The sequence below is a fragment of the Sminthopsis crassicaudata genome, chromosome 1 (genome assembly GCF_048593235.1).
Source record: "Sminthopsis crassicaudata isolate SCR6 chromosome 1, ASM4859323v1, whole genome shotgun sequence".
Lineage (NCBI taxonomy): Eukaryota > Metazoa > Chordata > Mammalia > Dasyuromorphia > Dasyuridae > Sminthopsis > Sminthopsis crassicaudata.
In genome coordinates, this window is record NC_133617.1 from 7,586,745 (window position 1) to 7,605,069 (window position 18,325).

Below are 18,325 nucleotides of genomic sequence, written 5' to 3' on the forward strand. Positions count from 1 at the left end.
CCATTCCCCAGGGTTCGGCCGCCTCAGAAAGCTAACTGGGGCCGATGGTGGCACGAGAAGCCTGGCGCCCCCCCCCCCACCGCCACTGGGCCTCCGTGGCCCCGGAGGTCGCGCGGGGAGTCCAGCGGGGAGTTGTGCTCTTGGGGAGCATCTTCTTTATTACCGCCCGTGGGGAGGCGTCACCGGGCCAGGTCACTTCTGTCCCGGGGTATGGCCCCCTCGCTGGCTCGGGGAAGCCCCCCGCAAGCCTTTGTCCTCTGCTTCTCCACAAAGGGCTCCCCGCGGCCTCTAGCCCTCCAGAGCCTTGGGGGTCCACAGAACGATGAGCGGAAGCCGGAGCTCGAGCGCACTGGCTCGTTTCCGAAACCGGGCCCTCGGCGCCCTGCTGGGGGCGCTCCCTCCCCGGTCAGGCTTCTATCGAGGGGGGTGAAGGCCGGCGGGCTCTGGCGGGAGGCCTCGAGGAAGGCCCGGTGCCTCCTCTGTGGCCACGCCTGCCCTCGGGCAGCCAGCTCGTCTTCACGGTCCAGGATGAGGGAGGCGGGGACTCCTGGGGCCCCCAGAGCTGCGGGGTAGCCGCCAGCCGCCCTCCGCCCTCCAGCCTCGAATCCCGGGAGTCCAGGGCTCCTTCTGGGCGCCTTGTTGGCCCCGTCTGCCCGGTCCTCTGCACCCCCCGGGACATTCCTCGTCCCGTCCTGGTTATCGCCTATGGGTCCCCGGGCTCCGGGCTCCCAGCTTCGCTCCAGGATAATCCGTCCCTCACCCGTCTGCCCCAGGGACTTTCCTACGGTCTGGACATGGGTCCTCCAGCATTTATTAAGCACCACTGTGGGTCGGGCCTTGTGTTCCACATGGCTCCTTCACTCCAGGGCACTCGCCCCCTGCTCTGGAGGCTCTAGGGACTTTTGTTAATGGAGCCGAGGGGCTGCGGCCTGTTGGTGTGACGCCTCCAGCAGCTGGCATGGGGCCTGGCGCACAGCAGGTGCCCAAGAAGAGGGGACGTCCATGGCCAGCTTTTCCAGCGCCGGCCCGGCCGGCCCCAGACTGACCCACCGGCGGCCGGCCCAAGCTCTCTCCTCGGGGTCTGCTAGCCCCTGCTGGGATCCTGCATCTCCCACCTCCGCGCCGAGCCGTAGGCTGTGCCTCCTGCCAGCGGGGTTCTTTGTGTCCCGGGGCTCCCTAGAAACGTCCGCCTGGGGCCTCCCCCACAGAAGTCCTCCTCTGGCCTCGTGATCCCCAGTGTGGTCAGGGCCTGGAGCCCGTGGCCCTCGGATCGGACCCCGGCACGGGACTGGTACCGGGTCCATGCTTGTGGGAGCGAATGCCCCGGGGTTCCCTGACCCCAGCCCGGGGCCCTGAAGGTCAGGCTCAGAGTGCGGAGTCATCAGCGCTGCTGGTCTCCCAGCGGAAGCTGTCAGGCCGCAGCTAGAGGCCCTCCGTCTGACCTAGGTGTCTGGAGGCCGCCTGGCCTGCTGGGAGCGTTTGGGGGTGGGGCTGCCTGGGGGTGGTCACTAGGCCTGGGAGGTCCAAAGGGTCAGGTGGTGGGGAGGGGCAGGGCTCGGGCCAAGGTCCAGAGAGCTCTGGCAGCAGCGAGCCCTCCCGCCTGTGTCCTGTCCTCGGGGACACGTCTGCTGCCCCTCGGGGACACGTCTGCTGCCCCTCGGGGACACGTCTGCTGCCCCTCGGGGACACGTCTGCTGCCCGCGGCCATGGCCAGCCCCGAGTTTCCATCGCTAGAGCGGAGCCTGGAGGAGAACCTGCCCCCGTCCGACCTCAGCAATGTCCGGAGAATCCTGTTTGGGAAAGAGCCCAGGTGTGTGTGTGTGTGTGTGTGTGTGTGTGTGTGTGTGTGTGTGTGTGTCTCTGTGTGTCTCTGTGTGTCTCTGTGTGTCTGTGTGATTGGCTGTGTGTGATTGTGAGTGTGAGTGTGTGACAGTCTGTGTGCTGAGGCACATGAGCGCTTAGACACACAAATGAATGAACACATGCTTGGCCACGTGCCCGGGAGTGCGGGCCGGACCCCTGGGTCCCAGGCTCTCTCTGAAGCAGGCTTGGGCGCGGCCTCAGTTGCCCTCCTGCCCTGTTAGTCTCCCGAAACCAATAGTGACCCAGGCCCTGTCTGGGCCAGGTGGGCGTCTGGGAGGGGATGCCCACGGAGGGCCTGCCCTCCAGAGCCAAGGCGGTGTGATAGGATCTCGCCTGCCCAGCAGCCCCCGGGCCTCCAGGACTGTCCCCAGGTCCCTGGGCTTCGGGGCCTCCTAGCCCTTCTCTCTCTAGCTCTTCTGTGGCTTTCCCAGATGGAGGCTGGAGACCGGGGCTCCAGACAGGCCTGCACCTCTGGGCAGAGGCAGAAGCGCTGGGCAAGGGCGCTGAGCCGGCCGGAAACCGGGGGCCGGAGCAGCTGGCGGGCAGCTCGCACGCTGGCCCCTCGGCCCCCTTCAGCCCAACCCAAGGTGCTCCTCTTGGCTCCCGAGCCGGTCCCTGAGCCAGTCCCTGAGCCGGTCCCTGAGCCGGTCCCTGAGCCGGTCCCTGAGCCGGCCTGAGCCGGCCTGAGCCGGCCCCTGCAGGCAGTGGAGAAACAGACCCTGCCCTTTGGACTTGAAGGGGGCGGAGAGCGGGAGGCCCGCAGGTGCACAGAGCAGGAAAAATGGAAAAATACAAAGTAATGGGGGGGGGGGGCGAGGAAAGGGGAAGGACGGGCAAAGCTCCAATGGCCCTGCGGGGGGTCCTGGGGGCAAGAAAGGCTCTCTGTGGGAGGGGCATTTGGGCTGAGCTTCCCAGGGAGCCAGGGATTCCGAGAGGCCCAGGGGCGAGCCCGCCATTTTAGGAGTCCATCCAAAGGGGGGGGGGGGGGACGGGAAGGCCTGTGCAGAACAGCCAGTAACCCTGATAGGCTGGGCCACGGAGCCCACCCTTTGCAGAGACAGGATCCCCCGGGAGCCGTGGCTGGCCCTTCGGGGCACCCCGAGGAAAGGTCCTCCGCCACCGTGGCAGACAATCCCAGCTATAATTTGCTACCAGTTATAGTGTCTACAGATGCTTTTCAGTCATTGTCACGTGGTCCTCGAGACCCCTGAAGTACGGACTGGTGTTGCCCCCCCCCCTTTTACAGATGAGGCAACTGAGGCACTCAGAAGCCAAATGACTTGCCAAGGGTCGCCCACCGGATAAATATGTCAGGCCCAGTCCGAAGTTCGGCCCCCAGGCCGGGAAACTCTTTTCCATTGAAAGGCCTGGGCTCAGGCGCTACCAGCAGCACCCTGGCTGAGGGACCCCGCCCCCAGTTCTGTAGCTCTGGTTGTCCTTGTTCCTGTGGGAATGAAGGGAAGCTTCTGTGTGTTGGAAGAGTGCAGAAGATGGGCGCATGCCCCTTGGAGCAGGGCAGCTTCAGACAGGAAGACTGAGGGGGGTCGGGATTTACTTGCTGGTGGAAGGCCCCTCTAAGCTCCGGACAGGGGCTGAAGGAAGCCCTCTGCCTTCCCTCCCCTGCCCAGGAAGCTCAGCCTGCCCCCTGGTGCCCTGGCCGCCGCCTCCCAGAAGGACTTTGAGCTGCTGGGCTTTTCCTTCGAGGCCTCCGAGGAGCAGCTGAGACCCCCGAGGCTGGTCCGTGTGGGGCTCGTGCAGAACCAGATCTGCCTTCCTCCCGATGCCCCCGTGGCCGAGCAGGTAGGCAGCCCTGTGCTCCTGGGTTCCAGGGGCTCCCTTTGGCTCCCCTGCCCTCCCGATGCCCCTGTGGCTCCCAGGCCCCTGCCCTCCCGATGCCCCTGTGGCCGAGCAGGTAGGCAGCCCTGGGCTCCAGGGGCTCCCTTTGGCTCCCCTGCCCTCCCGATGCCCCTGTGGTTCCCGGGCTCCCAGGCCCCTGCCCTCCCGATGCCCCTGTGGCTCCCGGGCTCCCATGCCCCTGCTCTCCTGCGGGGGTGGAGCTGGCCCTGGTCCTGACGGGCAGGGAGCCAAGAAGTTCACCTGCCGGAGCAGCTGACCCAGCACGTGCCCCTCACCTTCTGCTCCGTGTTGCCCCAAAGAAAGCCCATGGGCACAGCTGGCGGGGCCTGCCACGGGGCCATGTTGTGGTTGGGGCTGCCCTCCCTGCACCCGAGGGACAGGCTGTGGGGTGCACACAGACCCCGCCCACAAGCCTAGTGTCTCGGGCCCCTCCCCGCGGCCTCCCACCCGGACCAGCGCTGCCATTTCTGGCATCTTCCCCCCACCAGGGGGCCCAAACCTTAAGCCAGCTTCGGGCTCCAAGACTGTGGGGGCGGGGCTCTGAGGGTGTGGGGGCACAAGCTCCTGAGCATCCTGCCAGTCAGGCCCCTGATTTAGCTGCCCTCCCCCTCCCAGGCTCTGCCCTAGCATTCCTCAGTAGCTGTCAGGGGAGAGACGTCTGGGTAGTGCAGTGGTTAGAACCCAGAACTGGGGATTCATATCCTGCCTTGGTCGTGCCCTAGCTGTGTGATTCTGGGCAAGTCCCTGCAACCCTCTGTGCCTCACTTTCTTCATCTGTAAGATGGGAATAACGCTAGCCCTCCCCAGGCAGCTGTGGGGATTCAAGGACACATCAGGGAGGGCTTTGGAGACTTTCTCGTGGTTCTCTGAGTCCCAGACTGAGGGGGAAGGGACTTCCGAAGCCGTTGCCCAGTATTACCATCCCCCAAAGGAGGCAGGACAAGGAGGCTGACTCAAAGGCGCCCCCCATGGCGAGTGAAGGGAAGTAGGGTGGCCCCCTGCCTCCCGCAGCTCTGGAGGTTCTTGGAGCCCCGTTTATGACGGGGCCAGCCAGGGAGCTGAGCCCCAGCTTTCTGATGAGTGAGTCCCGAGGTGGCGCGCCTTCCCCTGCTTGCCCGCTGACAATAGTGAGGCCCGGAGCCCTGTCCGTCCTGCCCCCTCCCTGAGCCTGCCCTGGCCGGGAGAGAGGGGGAGAGCGCCAGCGAAGCTCTGGGCTGTGGAGGAGGCTCGGGAAGCTGATGGGGGGGAGTGTGCCGGGGCAGAGCGGGAGACGAGCCCTCGAGGGTCAGGGTCACGGGCCGGGGCCGGGACAGGGCTGCCGGAGAGGCTGGGAAGGGTGCAGGGAGCCCAGGCTGGGGGGAAAAGCCGGCCTGCCCTGTAGGCAATGGGGCCTTGGAGCAGGGAAGGGGCCCGTGCCCCTTGACCCTTTGGTCCCAGGTCGAGGCCTGGGGTTGCTGGGTGGGGGAGGGGGAGCTTGGAGACTTCCATGGATGTGAATCCCTGCCCCCAGGTGGGAGCCCTGCACAGACGCATCGAGGAGATCCTGGAGGTGGCTGCCCAGTGCGGGGTGAACATAATCTGCTTCCAGGAAGCATGGAGTAAGTGGCCCTGTAGTGCCCAGCGCTGGCTCTGTAGTCAGGGAGGGCGGGTCCCTTGTGTGGTCACCAGGGGGCCCTGTAGTGCCCAGCGCTGGCTCTGTAGTCAGGGAGGGCGGGTCCCTTGTCGGGCCACCAGGGGGCCCTGTAGTGCCCAGCACTGGCTCTGTAGTCAGGGAGGGCGGGTCCCTTGTCGGGCCACCAGGGGGCCCTGTAGTGCCCAGCACTGGCTCTGTAGTCAGGGAGGGCGGGTCCCTTGTCGGGCCACCAGGGGGCCCTGTAGTTCACAGCTCTGGCTCTGTAGTCAGGGAGGGCGGGTCCCTTGTGTGGCCACCAGGGGGCCCTGTAGTGCCCAGCGCTGGCTCTGTAGTCAGGGAGGGCGGGTCCCTTGTCGGGCCACCAGGGGGCCCTGTAGTGCCCAGCACTGGCTCTGTAGTCAGGGAGGGCGGGTCCCTTGTCGGGCCACCAGGGGGCCCTGTAGTGCCCAGCACTGGCTCTGTAGTCAGGGAGGGCGGGTCCCTTGTCGGGCCACCAGGGGGCCCTGTAGTTCACAGCTCTGGCTCTGTTGTCAGGGAGGGCGGGTCCCTTGTCGGGCCACCAAGGGGCCCTGTAGTGCCCAGCGCTGGCTCTGTAGTCAGGGAGGGCGGGTCCCTTGTCGGGCCACCAGGGGGCCCTGTAGTTCACAGCTCTGGCTCTGTAGTCAGGGAGGGCGGGTCCCTTGTGTGGCCACCAGGGGGCCCTGTAGTGCCCAGCGCTGGCTCTGTAGTCAGGGAGGGCGGGTCCCTTGTGTGGCCACTAGGGGGCCCTGTAGTGCCCAGCGCTGGCTCTGTAGTCAGGGAGGGCGGGTCCCTTGTGTGGCCACCAGGGGGCCCTGTAGTGCCCAGCGCTGGCTCTGTAGTCAGGGAGGGCGGGTCCCTTGTGTGGCCACCAGGGGGCCCTGTAGTTCACAGCTCTGGCTCTATAGTCAGGGAGGGCAGATGCCTTGGGACTTCAGTAAGGGCCTGCCTCAGTTTCCTGTGTCTCCCTCTGTCCCTGGATGGTTGTGAGTTCAAATGCCTCCGCTTTGTTAGGCCCTTTTCATCTCCGGGGCAGGAGAAGGGCCGGGGAGGAGGGAGAACCCCCTGGGAATTCTTTCCGTGGGACTCCCGCAAGCCTCTCTCTTGGAGCGGGCTTGGACGAGCCCGCCCAGCTTGTTTACGTGAGAGGACACCCTCTGGAAGGAGGGGACCTGGATTCTAATCCTGCCTGCTATCGGGCAAAAGGGAAATCCCCCTGAGCCTCCATGACAGAGCCATCCTCAGCTCCCAGGCCTCCCCAGGGGGACATTGCCCACCAGGGGGCGCGGCCCCCCTTGGCCCTGACCCCCCCCTTCCGCCTCCAGCCATGCCCTTTGCTTTCTGCACGAGAGAGAAGCTTCCCTGGACGGAGTTTGCCGAGCCCGTGCAGGACGGTCCCACCACCAGGCTGTGCCAGAAGGTAGGACGCCAAACGCCCAGCCCCTCCCCGTGACCACCACCCTGACGAAGCAGCTGGGCTCCCGGCCCGGAACTCGGAGTGGCCCCTGGGGCCGCAGCAGCCAAGAAAGAAAGGGGAGGCTGGGGGGAGCCTCCCATGCTGCCTTCCAAGTTGGATGCAGATCGCAGCGCCCCCTAGTGACCCATCCCTCTCCAGGCCCTGCAGCGCCTCCTAGTGGTTCCAGTGACACATCCCTTTCCACACCCTGCAGCGCCCCCTACCTGCACATCCCTCTCCCAGCGCCCCCAGCGGCAGGTCCCTCTCAGGTCAAGCCTATTTGGCAGGATCCCTGAAAAGTCCTCCCCGCTTTCCAGCTGGCCAAGGCTCACAACATGGTGGTGGTGTCCCCCATCCTGGAGCGCGACGAGGCCCACGGGGACGTGCTGTGGAACACCGCGGTGATCATTTCCAACTCCGGGGCCGTGTTGGGCAAGACCCGGAAGAATCACATCCCGCGGGTGGGAGACTTCAACGAGGTGAGTCCCTTCCGGCTTTGGGCTCTTCTCCAGGACCGCTCCGCCATTGGGGGGCTCACGGGGCGTTCGTGGGGGCCACCCCGCCCCATAGGAACGTTCTAGCGGCCTTTCCCGCGACTGCTGAGGCACTGCCCCACCACGTGGAGCCGGAGGGAAGCCCGGCTCTCTCTCACCAATGTCTCATTGCCCGATCGTGTCTAGACGGGCCAGACTCTGAGCTCCCCCCCATTCCCTGGGCTGCCTGATAAAAATCGGGTCTGGGGTTCCCCTCGGCCCCCCTGCGCCAGCCCCTGCTGCCCTCACACCCGCCGCCGCCCCTTGCAGGAAGTTTTGTTTGCCTTAGGGGCCAGGAGCCCTGGGGGTTCCAGGCTGCCCCTGCTCCCCCTCCTGAAGCTCCTTCCTTAAGGCACCCCCCTCCTCCTGGAGAAAAGACAGAGGGGTGGGAGTCAGCCGATGACACGGTCACAGCTGCGTTCTGGCTGGCCTCAAAGGCGGCGCCGGCGCCCAGAGTGTTCGCTGGCCTGGAAGCAGAACGAGCTGCCCTCAGATCCAGCCTCGGATATTTCCTAACTTGCTGTCCCCCAGCAAAGCATTTTCCTGCTGCTTCCCTCAGTTTCCTCATATGTCAAATGGGGATCATCATGACATCTCCCTCCCCAAGCTGTTGTAGGGATCAAGTAAGATCGTGTTTGCAAAGGGCCAGGTGGAACCTTCCACCGCCTGTAAATAGTAGCGCTTCAGGCCATCGAGGCAGGGGGTCTGCAGAGCAGTGTGGCAGGGCTTGGACCTGGGCTTTGGGCTGCTTAACTCTTGAATGTCAGGCTGGGAGCGGGAAGAACTCCCCAGGTGACCAAGTGAGGTTCCCAGAAGCCCTCAGCAGGCTCCTGGACTGGACAGGAGATTCCCGAAAACCTTCTGAGAAGCTCATGGGCCGGTCCCGACCCAGACGCGGTCCCAGAATGCAAAGCTGATTCTGTCAGCGGGCAGGAAGAAACACCCCTCCCTGGAGAGCAAGGGTGGCACAGGGGACCTCTGCTCCCACCAAGGACTGGTCACAATAAATTTGGGTGGAAACAAAAATTGCAGAGAGGGGAAGAAAGGACACTGTGGAAAGAGTCCGTTTCTTGTGATTCAGCTGGACACGGTACCACGAGCCCCGTGGCATGGACGGTGGACTCCACGTGCCCCACATGTGGGTGGCACTAATTTTATCTCCTCTTGGAGGCAGAGGCCACAAATGGCCCCAATCGGGAGGCCCCCAGGGCCTCCCAGGACCCCCGGCTAGCCGGCATGGGTCTTCCTCGGCAGATGGAGAGAAGTCAGAGGCAAGGCCGGGTGGGCGCAGGAGCTCACGCGTAGCACGTTGGAGAAGGGAGAAGGGCGGTGGGAGGGGAGGGTGCCGTCAATCAGGAGAGCAGTTTCCAGGCAGCTCGGTGAGGAGCTTCACATCGCAGCACGTGCCGGGGGCATTTAAGGCTGAAAGTGGAAGGGGGTGAGCCGGAGCGATGGACGAGAGCTGCACCATCCCCCGTTCTCACCCCACGGCCGGGGAGCCCCCTCCCCTGCTGGGCCCCGTCACTAGGTCAGAGATGCTTACTGAGGAAGCTGCACTGGCTGAGGGCCTTAGCACACAGTAGTTACTTCCCAGAGCCTCGGCGCCCAGAGAGAAGGAGGTGGGCCGCTGGGAGCCAGAGCGGGCTGAGGGGACGGCAGGAGGCGGAGGGGATCTGCTTCCCTTCTCGGGGGCCTGAATATAGGGAAGGTTCCAAGATGCAGAAAGGACCAAAGGTGGATGGAGTGGCCAGTGACCGCCGTGTGGCCCGCCCTCCCCGTCATGCGGTCCCCTCGGGAGAACACCCCGGAGCGGCCTGTGGTGGGTCCACGTTTCCCAGAGACCCGTGGCCGGCAGCTTCCGCTGTGCCCTCTCCCCACTGAGTGTGCAAAGGGGTGGGGTTTGGGGAGAATGAAGCATTCCCTTTAGAAAGCTGGGACGGCCGCATCCCCCAGCGACCCACCGTGGTGGGCAGCCGGAGCCAGGTTCCTGGGCTGCTGGGAAGCGGTAACAACAGAGATGGCCCCCGCGCCCGACCATGGGGGCTACAGTCAGGATCGGTGCTGCAGGGGGATGGGCGAGGTCTGGTAGGGTTTTCCCGCTCACAAAGGAGAACTGCTTCCCTTCCTGTGGCCGCTCCTGGAGCACCGGGTGCAGGAGGCTGCGAGCCCCAGGGCGGCGCAGAGCCTTCTGGGAGAGGTCTGGGCACCCTGGAAGCACAAGTGAGGGGGGAGATCTGCTGTCCGCGTCACTGACCAGCAGAAGTGTGGGGGGATACGTGTGGCGGGAGCCCCGTGCACTGACCTGACGTGGGGAGTAAGAGGTGGGGGCTGGGGGTCTAGCTGACAGACTCCAGAGCCCCGGCTCTGAGCATCGCAGTCCGTACCGAGCGGAGGCGAGTGCAGGCTAGCCACAGAGGATGCGCTCGAATCTCACGGAGTCTGGGTTCCAGAGGCCTCCAGGCCCGGTCCTGAGAGACACCAAACCCACTGAGTACAAGACCCCCGTCTGGGAGAGGTCCCTGCTAGTCCCTGGGCATCCGCCCCCCGTCTAGCCTGGGTCTGGAGCGGGGGCGGGGAGGAACCTCAGGCTCAGGGCGGCCTCAGGGCCAGGTGGCCGGCTCTGGTTGGAAAAGGCGGTCCTGGAGGAGTCAGGGAGGCCCGGATGTTGTGGGCAGCCCCTGGGGGCTCTCAGTCCAGAGGGAGGGGAGACACCTGGAAGGCGAAGCACCCAGGCAGCCAGTCAGCAAGCCCTCCCGGAGGCTGCCATCTTGTGGGAGGTGGCAGCAACAGGCGGATTAGAGGGAGACTCCAGCCTGGCCTCTGGGAGAAACATTGTGTCTGAGCCCGGCTCACAGAGACACAAAGTGTTTAAGTGCTGGGCTGGGGGGGAGCACTCTCTCCGGGGAGGCCGGCTGGGTCAGAGCAGGGAGCTGGAGGGCTGGGGTGGGCAGGAGAGGGGGACGGACCCGCTGGAACCGAGGACAGGAGAGGGAGAGAGCTGGGATTGGGGGATGGGGGCAGGGGCAGAGGCCCAGGACAGGTCGAGGCAGAGGCCCAGGACAGGTCGGGGCAGAGGCCCAGGACAGGTTGATGCAGAGGCCCAGGACAGGTCGGGGCAGAGGCCCAGGACAGGTTGATGCAGAGGGCCCAGGACAGGTCGGGGGCAGAGGCCCAGGACAGGTCGGGGGCAGAGGCCCAGGACAGGTCGGGGGCAGAGGCCCAGGACAGGTCGGGGCAGAGGCCCAGGACAGGTCGGGGCAGAGGCCCAGGACAGGTCGGGGGCAGAGGCCCAGGACAGGTCGGGGCAGAGGCCCAGGACAGGTCGGGGCAGAGGCCCAGGACAGGTCGGGGGCAGAGGCCCAGGACAGGTCGGGGCAGAGGCCCAGGACAGGTCGGGGCTGAGGGCCCAGGACAGGTCGGGGCAGAGGGCCCAGGACAGGTCGGGGCAGAGGCCCAGGACAGGTTGATGCAGAGGCCCAGGACAGGTTGATGCAGAGGCCCAGGACAGGTCGGGGCTGAGGGCCAGGACAGGTCGAGGCAGAGGCCCAGGACAGGTTGATGCAGAGGCCCAGGACAGGTTGATGCAGAGGCCCAGGACAGGTCGGGGCTGAGGGCCAGGACAGGTCGATGCAGAGGCCCAGGACAGGTCGGGGGCAGAGGCCCAGGACAGGTCGGGGGCAGAGGCCCAGGACAGGTCGGGGGCAGAGGCCCAGGACAGGTCGGGGGCAGAGGCCCAGGACAGGTCGGGGCAGAGGCCCAGGACAGGTCGGGGCAGAGGGCCAGGACAGGTCGGGGCAGAGGGCCAGGAGAGGGCCGGCAGACGAGCCGGGGAAGTGCTCCAGGAGGGAGGAGGAGCACCTGGGCCAGGAGCAAAGGTGGCTGAGAAGGTCAGGGCGTCGGGGAGGACAGGAAGGCCGAGGGCCCCGGGGCCCTTCAGTCGTGGTGGTGGCTGTGGGGGCGCAGCTCGCTCGGGTGACAAGAGTGGACTGGGGCCTTCTGAGGGATGGGAGGCACCGGAGGAGTCTCCCATCAGGCGGGCCCTTTTGGAGGGCCTGGGGAGCCGCGGGTGGGGTGGAGGCTGGAGGGAGGCTAAGGGGAGAGGTGGGGGCAGCTAGAGGGGGCACTGGGTTGCTGGCACCGAGGGAAAAGGGGGCTGGGTTCATGGGCCCAGACGGGGGAGCGCGCTGTGGATGGCTGCCTTCTTGGGGAGGTCCTAGCCCAAAGGCGGTCTAGGGGGAGAAGAGAAGGCCCTCGGCGGCCGCCTTCCCTGAGGGCGCCCCCTTTTCCTCAGGCCACGTACTACATGGAAGGCACCCTGGGGCATCCCGTGTTCCAGACCCCCTTTGGGAAGATTGCTGTGAACATCTGCTATGGCCGCCACCACCCTCTCAACTGGCTCATGTACAGTCTGAATGGGGCAGAAATCATCTTTAACCCTTCTGCCACCATTGGGAACCTCAGGTAGGGAGGGGCCCCGGGCCCAGGGAGGGCAGGGGAGGGGGGCAAGAAGCTGTCTGGGAGAACCGGGCTCCCCTGGGGAGAGGCCTCTGCACAGCAATGTGCACCAGCCCTAGACAGAGATGGAGAGACAGGCGGCTTACAGGGGGACATGGATTGGTCACACAGGGGGGCGTGGATGGGTCACACAGGGGGCGTGGATGGATCACACAGGGGGCGTGGATGGGTCACACAGGGGGCGTGGATGGATCACACAGGGGGCGTGGATGGGTCACACAGGGGGCGTGGATGGGTCACACAGGGGGACGTGGGTGGGTCACACAGGGGGCATGGATGGATCACACAGGGGGGTGTGGATGGGTCACACAGGGGGCGTGGATGGGTCACACAGGGGGCGTGGATGGGTCACACAGGGGGACGTGGGTGGGTCACACAGGGGGCATGGATGGATCACACAGGGGGGTGTGGATGGGTCACACAGGGGACGTGGATGGGTCACAAGGAGACGTGGATGGGTCACACACGGAGATGTGGGCACCAGAATCCAAAGACCTCCCTGACTGGGGACTCTGAGGCCCCCTGGCTCAGAGGGGGGCGGTGTCCCTCCTGCACTCCCCAGGAAGCCGGGCTTCCAGCAAACTCTCTGGAAAGTTTTGTAGCCTGGGCAGGTGGGTGGGGGGCGGGAGGGCGGCGAGGAGCCGTGAACTCTGGCTGTAGGGAGGCTGCGCCGTGTTCCAGCCGCCACCGCAGCCTCCTCCGGGGCGGGGGCGGGAGCCAGCCCGCCAGCCCCTGTCTGTCACTGTGGCAGGGAGGAAGATGGCGGCCCTGCCCCCACCTGTCACTCAGCCTGCCTACAGGGGCGGCTCAGCTGCCAGCAGAGATACCTGGGAAGACAAGGCAGCAGCGCACTGCTGTCCTGGGGGGGGGGGGGGGGGGGAAGCAGGCCCAGAGGCCCCTGGAATCTGCCTCCTCCTGCTCATCCCGTCCTGCCTCTTGGGGGCAGTGGAGAGCGGGGCCTGGAGGGGGTGAGGGCGGGACCAGGGGCTGCCAGGGCCAAGGCGGGAAGGGGCAGAGGGGCCCCGGGGTCCCATGGCTTCCCCACAGCGAGAGCTGCCCGAGTCCCGGGACAGGAGCCCTTGGGTGGGGGCGGGGAAGGCCAGTCCTGGCCGCAGGGCCCCATCCTTTCCCAGCAGCCCTGTCTCTGCCCGCCCTGCTCGAAGCTCCGAGGCTCCACTGCCTCCGGCCGGCCCGGACCCTGTGTTCCCGGCGGCCTCCCCCGGTTTCCCTCCCGTGGGGACGTTGGAGCTCCTGAGGGAAGGCGCCGTTGGCCCGGGGGCACCGCGGACCCGGCCCGCCCCGGGAGCCAAAGGGGCACGGGAATGAGGCCGGGCTCCTGCGGGGCGCCGAGCAGGGGGGCTGGAGCACAGGGGGGGAGGCCTTCCGGGACCCTGGACAGCGGGGCCAGCCCGGCCAGGCCTGCGGAGCCCAGCGCGTGTCTCCGTCCCCTTGTGCTCACAGCGAGTCCCTGTGGCCCATCGAGGCGAGGAACGCCGCCATCGCCAACCACTGCTTCACCTGCGCCATCAACCGCGTGGGCGTGGTAAGGAGCAGCGCCCTGGCCCCGAGCGTGCGTGTGTGCGTGTGCGTGTGTGTGTGCGTGTGCGTGTGTGTGTGTGTGTGTGTGCGTGTGCGTGTGTGTGTGCGTGTGTGTGCGTGTGTGTGTGTGTGTGAGGGTGCGTGCATGTGTGTGCGTGCGTGTGCGTGAGGGTGCGTGCGTGTGTGTGTGCGTGTGTGTGTGTGAGGGTGCGTGCGTGTGTGTGTGCGTGTGTGTGTGTGAGGGTGCGTGCGTGTGTGTGTGCGTGTGTGTGTGTGAGGGTGCGTGCATGTGTGTGTGAGGGTGCGTGCGTGTGTGCGTGTGTGTACGTGTGTGTGTGAGGGTGCGTGTGTGTGTGCGTGTGCGTGTGCGTGTGTGCGTGTGTGTGTGCGTGTGTGCGTGTGTGTGTGAGGGTGCGTGTGTGTGTGCGTGCGTGTGTGTGCGTGTGTGTGCGTGTGTGTGTGAGGGTGCGTGTGTGTGCGTGCGTGTGTGTGTGGTGCGTGTGTGTGTGCGTGTGTGTGTGTGTGCGTGTGTGTGTGTGTGTGTGCGTGTGTGTGTGTGAGGGTGCGTGCGTGTGTGTGTGTGTGTGTGTGAGGGTGCGTGTGCGTGTGTGTGCGTGTGTGTGTATGTGTGCGTGTGTGTGTGTGTGTGCGTGTGTGTGTGTGAGGGTGCGTGTGTGTGTGTGTGTGAGGGTGTGTGTGTGTGCGTGTGTGTGTGTGAGGGTGCGTGCGTGTGCATGTGTGCGTGTGTGTGAGGGTGCGTGCATGCGTGTGTGCGTGTGCGTGTGTGAGGGTGCGTGCGTGTGCATGTGTGCGTGTGTGTGTGTGAGGGTGCGTGCGTGTGCATGCGTGCGTGTGTGTGTGTGAGGGTGCGTGCGTGTGCATGTGTGCGTGTGCATGTGTGCGTGTGTGTGAGGGTGCGTGCATGCGTGTGTGCGTGTGTGTGTGTGAGGGTGCGTGTGCGTGTGTGTGCGTGTGTGTGTATGTGTGCGTGTGCGTGTGTGCGTGTGTGTGTGTGTGTGTGTGTGTAATCCACGGCTGAATCGTCTATGTGCGGGACCCAAAGAAGGAAGAGCTCTCGGAAGGCCCCCCGAGAGCAGCGGGAGCCCCTGGGCCCCTGGCCCCCCGAGAGCAGCGGGAGCCCCTGGGCCCCTGGCCCCCCGAGAGCAGCGGGAGCCCCTGGCCCCCCTGGCCCCCCCGAGAGCAGCGGGAGCCCCTGGCCTGGAGGCGGACGATGCCGGCCCAGGGCCGGTGGGGAGGGCCCCCAGGCCCCGGCCGGGCTCCCCCCTCAGCCGCGTCTCCTCCCTAGGAGCACTTTCCGCGAGAGTTCACGTCTGGGGATGGAAAACCAGGTAGGTTCCGGGGTGTGTGCACGTGTCCTGGGGGGCTGGGGAGGAGCGGGTCCTGGGGGGGGGGATGTGCACATGTGAGCACGCGATGTGCGCCCGGGGGCACTGCACATGTGCGTGTGCGTTGTGTGCACCGGCGTGGGTGTGCGCGTGTGTATTGTGCATTAGTGTGTGTGCATCGGGGGGTGTGCATGGGGGGGGCGGCTCCCCGCAGCCTCCTCCGGGCCCCGGACCACGCCTCGCTCTCCCCGCTCCCAAGCGCACCGTGACTTCGGCTACTTCTACGGCTCGAGCTACGTGAGCGCCCCGGACGGCAGCAGGAGCCCGGGCCTGTCCCGCACCAGAGACGGCCTCCTGGTGGCCCAGCTGGACCTCAACCTCTGCCGGCAGATGAACGACATCTGGAACTTTAAGGTCTGCCCCTCCCCCCTCGCAGGGGTGGGCCCCGGGAGGAGGGCTGGGGAGGACAGAGGTGAAGGAAGAGGGGCATCCTGGGAAGCTGGGGGAGGAGAGGAGGGCAGCCAGGACGAAAGCCCGGAGGCTGGACTGAAGGCCGCCTCAGGGTGGGGAGAAATCAGTCCGAGCTTCCAGGAGGCTGGGAGGCTGGGAGGGCCGCCAGGCGGTAGAAAAATGGGGTACAGACCGAAGGGAGAGTCCATGCTGGGCCCGGTCACCAAAGCAGTGCCCGGATTAGGCACTTAAAGTGGGCCTGATGCTGGGCCAAACACAATCCTGGGAGTACAAACACAGGGAAAAACAGACGGGCCCGACCTGGAGGAAGGCCTCCAGTGGGGCCCGGAGAGGCCGGAGGCTGGCCTCCCCATTCCCGAAGGTTCCAGCCAGCCTGCTGCACACAGTAGGTGCTTCAGGAGTGAATGGTGGCCCCCGGAGTTCCGCAGGCCAAGGCCACACGGCTGGGGATGTTTGGGAAGAAAGCTCGGCGGTCCCAAAAGCACCAGGGACCCGGGGACGGGGGCGGGGAGTGCGGATTTATTAAGCACCTGCTGTGTGCCGCACACGGGGCTGATCCTCAGTCGGGGTGGAGGTGTTCTTCTCCCCATGTTACAGGTGAGGCGAGAGAGACTGTAGCTAGTAAGTGTATGAGGCTGGATTTGATCTCAGATCCCTCTGAGCCCAGACCTGACTCTGCACGCTGCGGTGCAATGCCGGAGAAACTGAGGCAAGGTAGACGTGGAGTATTTAATACCTTATTTGGAAGGGAGAGATTTAGCGGGACCAGTGGATCCGTGTCTGGTCCCAGGGCTGAAGGAGACTGTCGGCCCCAAGAATCCCGCAGACAGTCAGAGTTCTCAATGGCGGCTAGATGCAGGGGGTAGACTGAGGCAGGGGCCGAGGCAGGGAGCTGGGGGCGGGAACGGGACTCTGTCTCCCTCCCCCCACCCCTCCCCACCTTCCCCAGGGATCCCCAGAGCCCTGCCCCAGGGTGGAGGCTGTAGGGGAAGACCCGAGGGAGGCAGTGGGCAGAACGCCCCAGGAGCCTCTCTGCCGCAGCTCCTCGGGGGGACCCCAGTCGTGCCTTAGGTGGACAAGGGCTCCCCTCCCCCGAGGCCCTTGGTGAAGAGCCCCAGAGCGGGCACTGCCGGGCTCGGGGCAGAGCAGCCTGTCTCGTTCCCCTCAGATGACCGGGCGCTACGGGATGTACGCGGAGGAGCTGGCCAGGGCGGCCCGGCCGGACTACGAGCCCCACGTCATCAAGGAGTAGGAGGCCGGGCTGGGCAGGGCCCAGAAGAGTCGGTCTCTGCACCCGGGCCTTCCCGCGGAGCCCTCCCCACATGGCGCTTGGTGTAGCCCGGCTCAGGCTGCCCAAAGCCCCAGGGGCCTGATCCCTCCTGCTGGGGGCCCCAAAGCAGCCCAGTGTCCCTGACCCCACCCTGCCCCATCCCACACCCTGGTCTCATGTATGCAGAAGGTGCCTAATAAACATCGGAAGGAACGAAGGCTCCGTGAAAAATGGAAGACCTCCCGGCGTCGCCGAGCCGGGGCTTCGGCCCGTCTCCTGGCTGGCGCACGGGGGCCGCTCGGGGTCTCTGGGACGCCACTGGGTGGAGCGCCGGCGGGAGGCCGCCGTCCCAAGGCCCTTCCCGGCGCGGAGCCCAAGCCGGCCAAGGCGTGGGTCTGGGTTCCCTGCAGTTACACTGGGGTGGGATGGCTCGGGAACCTCCCACAAGCCTCCGGGGCCCAAACTCGCCTCCTTCTGACAAGGTCAGAAGGCCTGGAACTTTTCTAGAAGCTTCTGGTGCTGCTTTCCCTCAGACCCATGTAATCTACGGGGATAAATGCAGGGGCCTCCAAGTCCAGAGGAGCTCTGGAGGGAGCAGAGTCGTTCCAAGAGGATCAGGGGGGATCAGGGGGGCCACAAGCTCAGAGCTGCCAAGTCAGACACGGTGGCGGAAGCTCCCACCTTGGGGAAAGCCCATTCCGCACCGGGGTGGATAGCGCTCTGAGCTAGGAAGTTTCTTCTTTGGAGATCCCCCCCCCCCATTGAGCTGCATTCAGAGCCCCCCAGCCTCTGTCTCTGTCTCTCTTCTCTGTCTCTCTCTTCTCTGTCTGTCTCTTTGTCTCTGTCTCTCTTCTCTGTCTCTTTGTCTCTCTGTCTCTGTCTCTCTCTGTGTCTCTCTTCTCTGTCTGTCTCTTTGTCTCTCTGTCTCTGTCTCTCTCTGTGTCTCTCTGTGTCTCTCTCTGTCTCTTTGTCTCTCTGTCTCTGTCTCTCTTTGTCTCTCTGTCTCTGTCTCTCTTCTCTGTCTGTCTCTGTCTGTCTCTGTCTCTGTCTGTCTCTGTGTCTCTCTCTGTCTCTTTGTCTCTCTGTCTCTGTCTCTCTTTGTCTCTCTGTCTCTCTCTGTGTCTCTCTGTCTCTCTCTGTCTCTTTGTCTCTCTGTCTCTGTCTCTCTTTGTCTCTCTGTCTCTGTCTCTCTTCTCTGTCTGTCTCTCTGTCTCTGTCGCTCTCTTCTCTGTCTGTCTCTCTGTCTCTGTCTCTCTTCTCTGTCTCTCTCTTCTCTGTCTGTCTCTTTGTCTCTCTGTCTCTGTCTCTCTTCTCTGTCTCTTTGTCTCTCTGTCTCTGTCTCTCTCTGTGTCTCTCTTCTCTGTCTGTCTCTTTGTCCCTCTCTCTCTGTCTCTTTGTCTCTCTGTCTCTCTTTGTCTCTCTGTCTCTGTCTCTCTGTCTCTCTCTGTCTCTGTCTCTCTTCTCTGTCTGTCTCTTTGTCCCTCTGTCTCTGTCTCTCTGTCTCTCTCTGTGTCTCTCTTCTCTGTCTGTCTCTTTGTCCCTCTGTCTCTGTCTCTCTGTCTCTCTCTGTCTCTGTCTCTCTTCTCTGTCTGTCTCTCTGTCTCTGTCGCTGTCTCTCTCACCCCCCCCCAGACACACCCCAGTAATTGGAGTGGTGACTTGCCTAGGGTCACACAGCAGCATCAGGAGTCTAAGGAGGCCAGTCCCCCTTCTCAGGTCCAGCTACACACCCCTGTCCGTCCTCCTGGGGCCGGCCCCAAGTCCCCGCCCTCTGGTCACGTGCTCGCAAGGTCTCCCCGATCTCCCAGACTTAGGGGGAGAGGG

General features: G+C 65.1%; 1 protein-coding gene across 1 annotated transcript; it reads left to right on the top strand.

Annotated features, from left to right (window-relative positions):
- The first annotated feature begins 1,530 nt into the window (after nt 1-1,530).
- Nucleotides 1,531-16,714, top strand: UPB1 (beta-ureidopropionase 1). Its single transcript, XM_074291039.1, has 10 exons — nt 1,531-1,810; nt 3,492-3,663; nt 5,231-5,318; nt 6,697-6,791; nt 7,145-7,306; nt 11,652-11,821; nt 13,337-13,418; nt 14,721-14,763; nt 15,020-15,174; nt 16,400-16,714. Exons 1-10 carry the CDS (start codon nt 1,707-1,709, stop codon nt 16,481-16,483), a joined length of 1,155 nt encoding a protein of 384 aa, XP_074147140.1. The 5' UTR covers nt 1,531-1,706; the 3' UTR covers nt 16,484-16,714.
- The last annotated feature ends 1,611 nt before the right edge of the window (nt 16,715-18,325 follow it).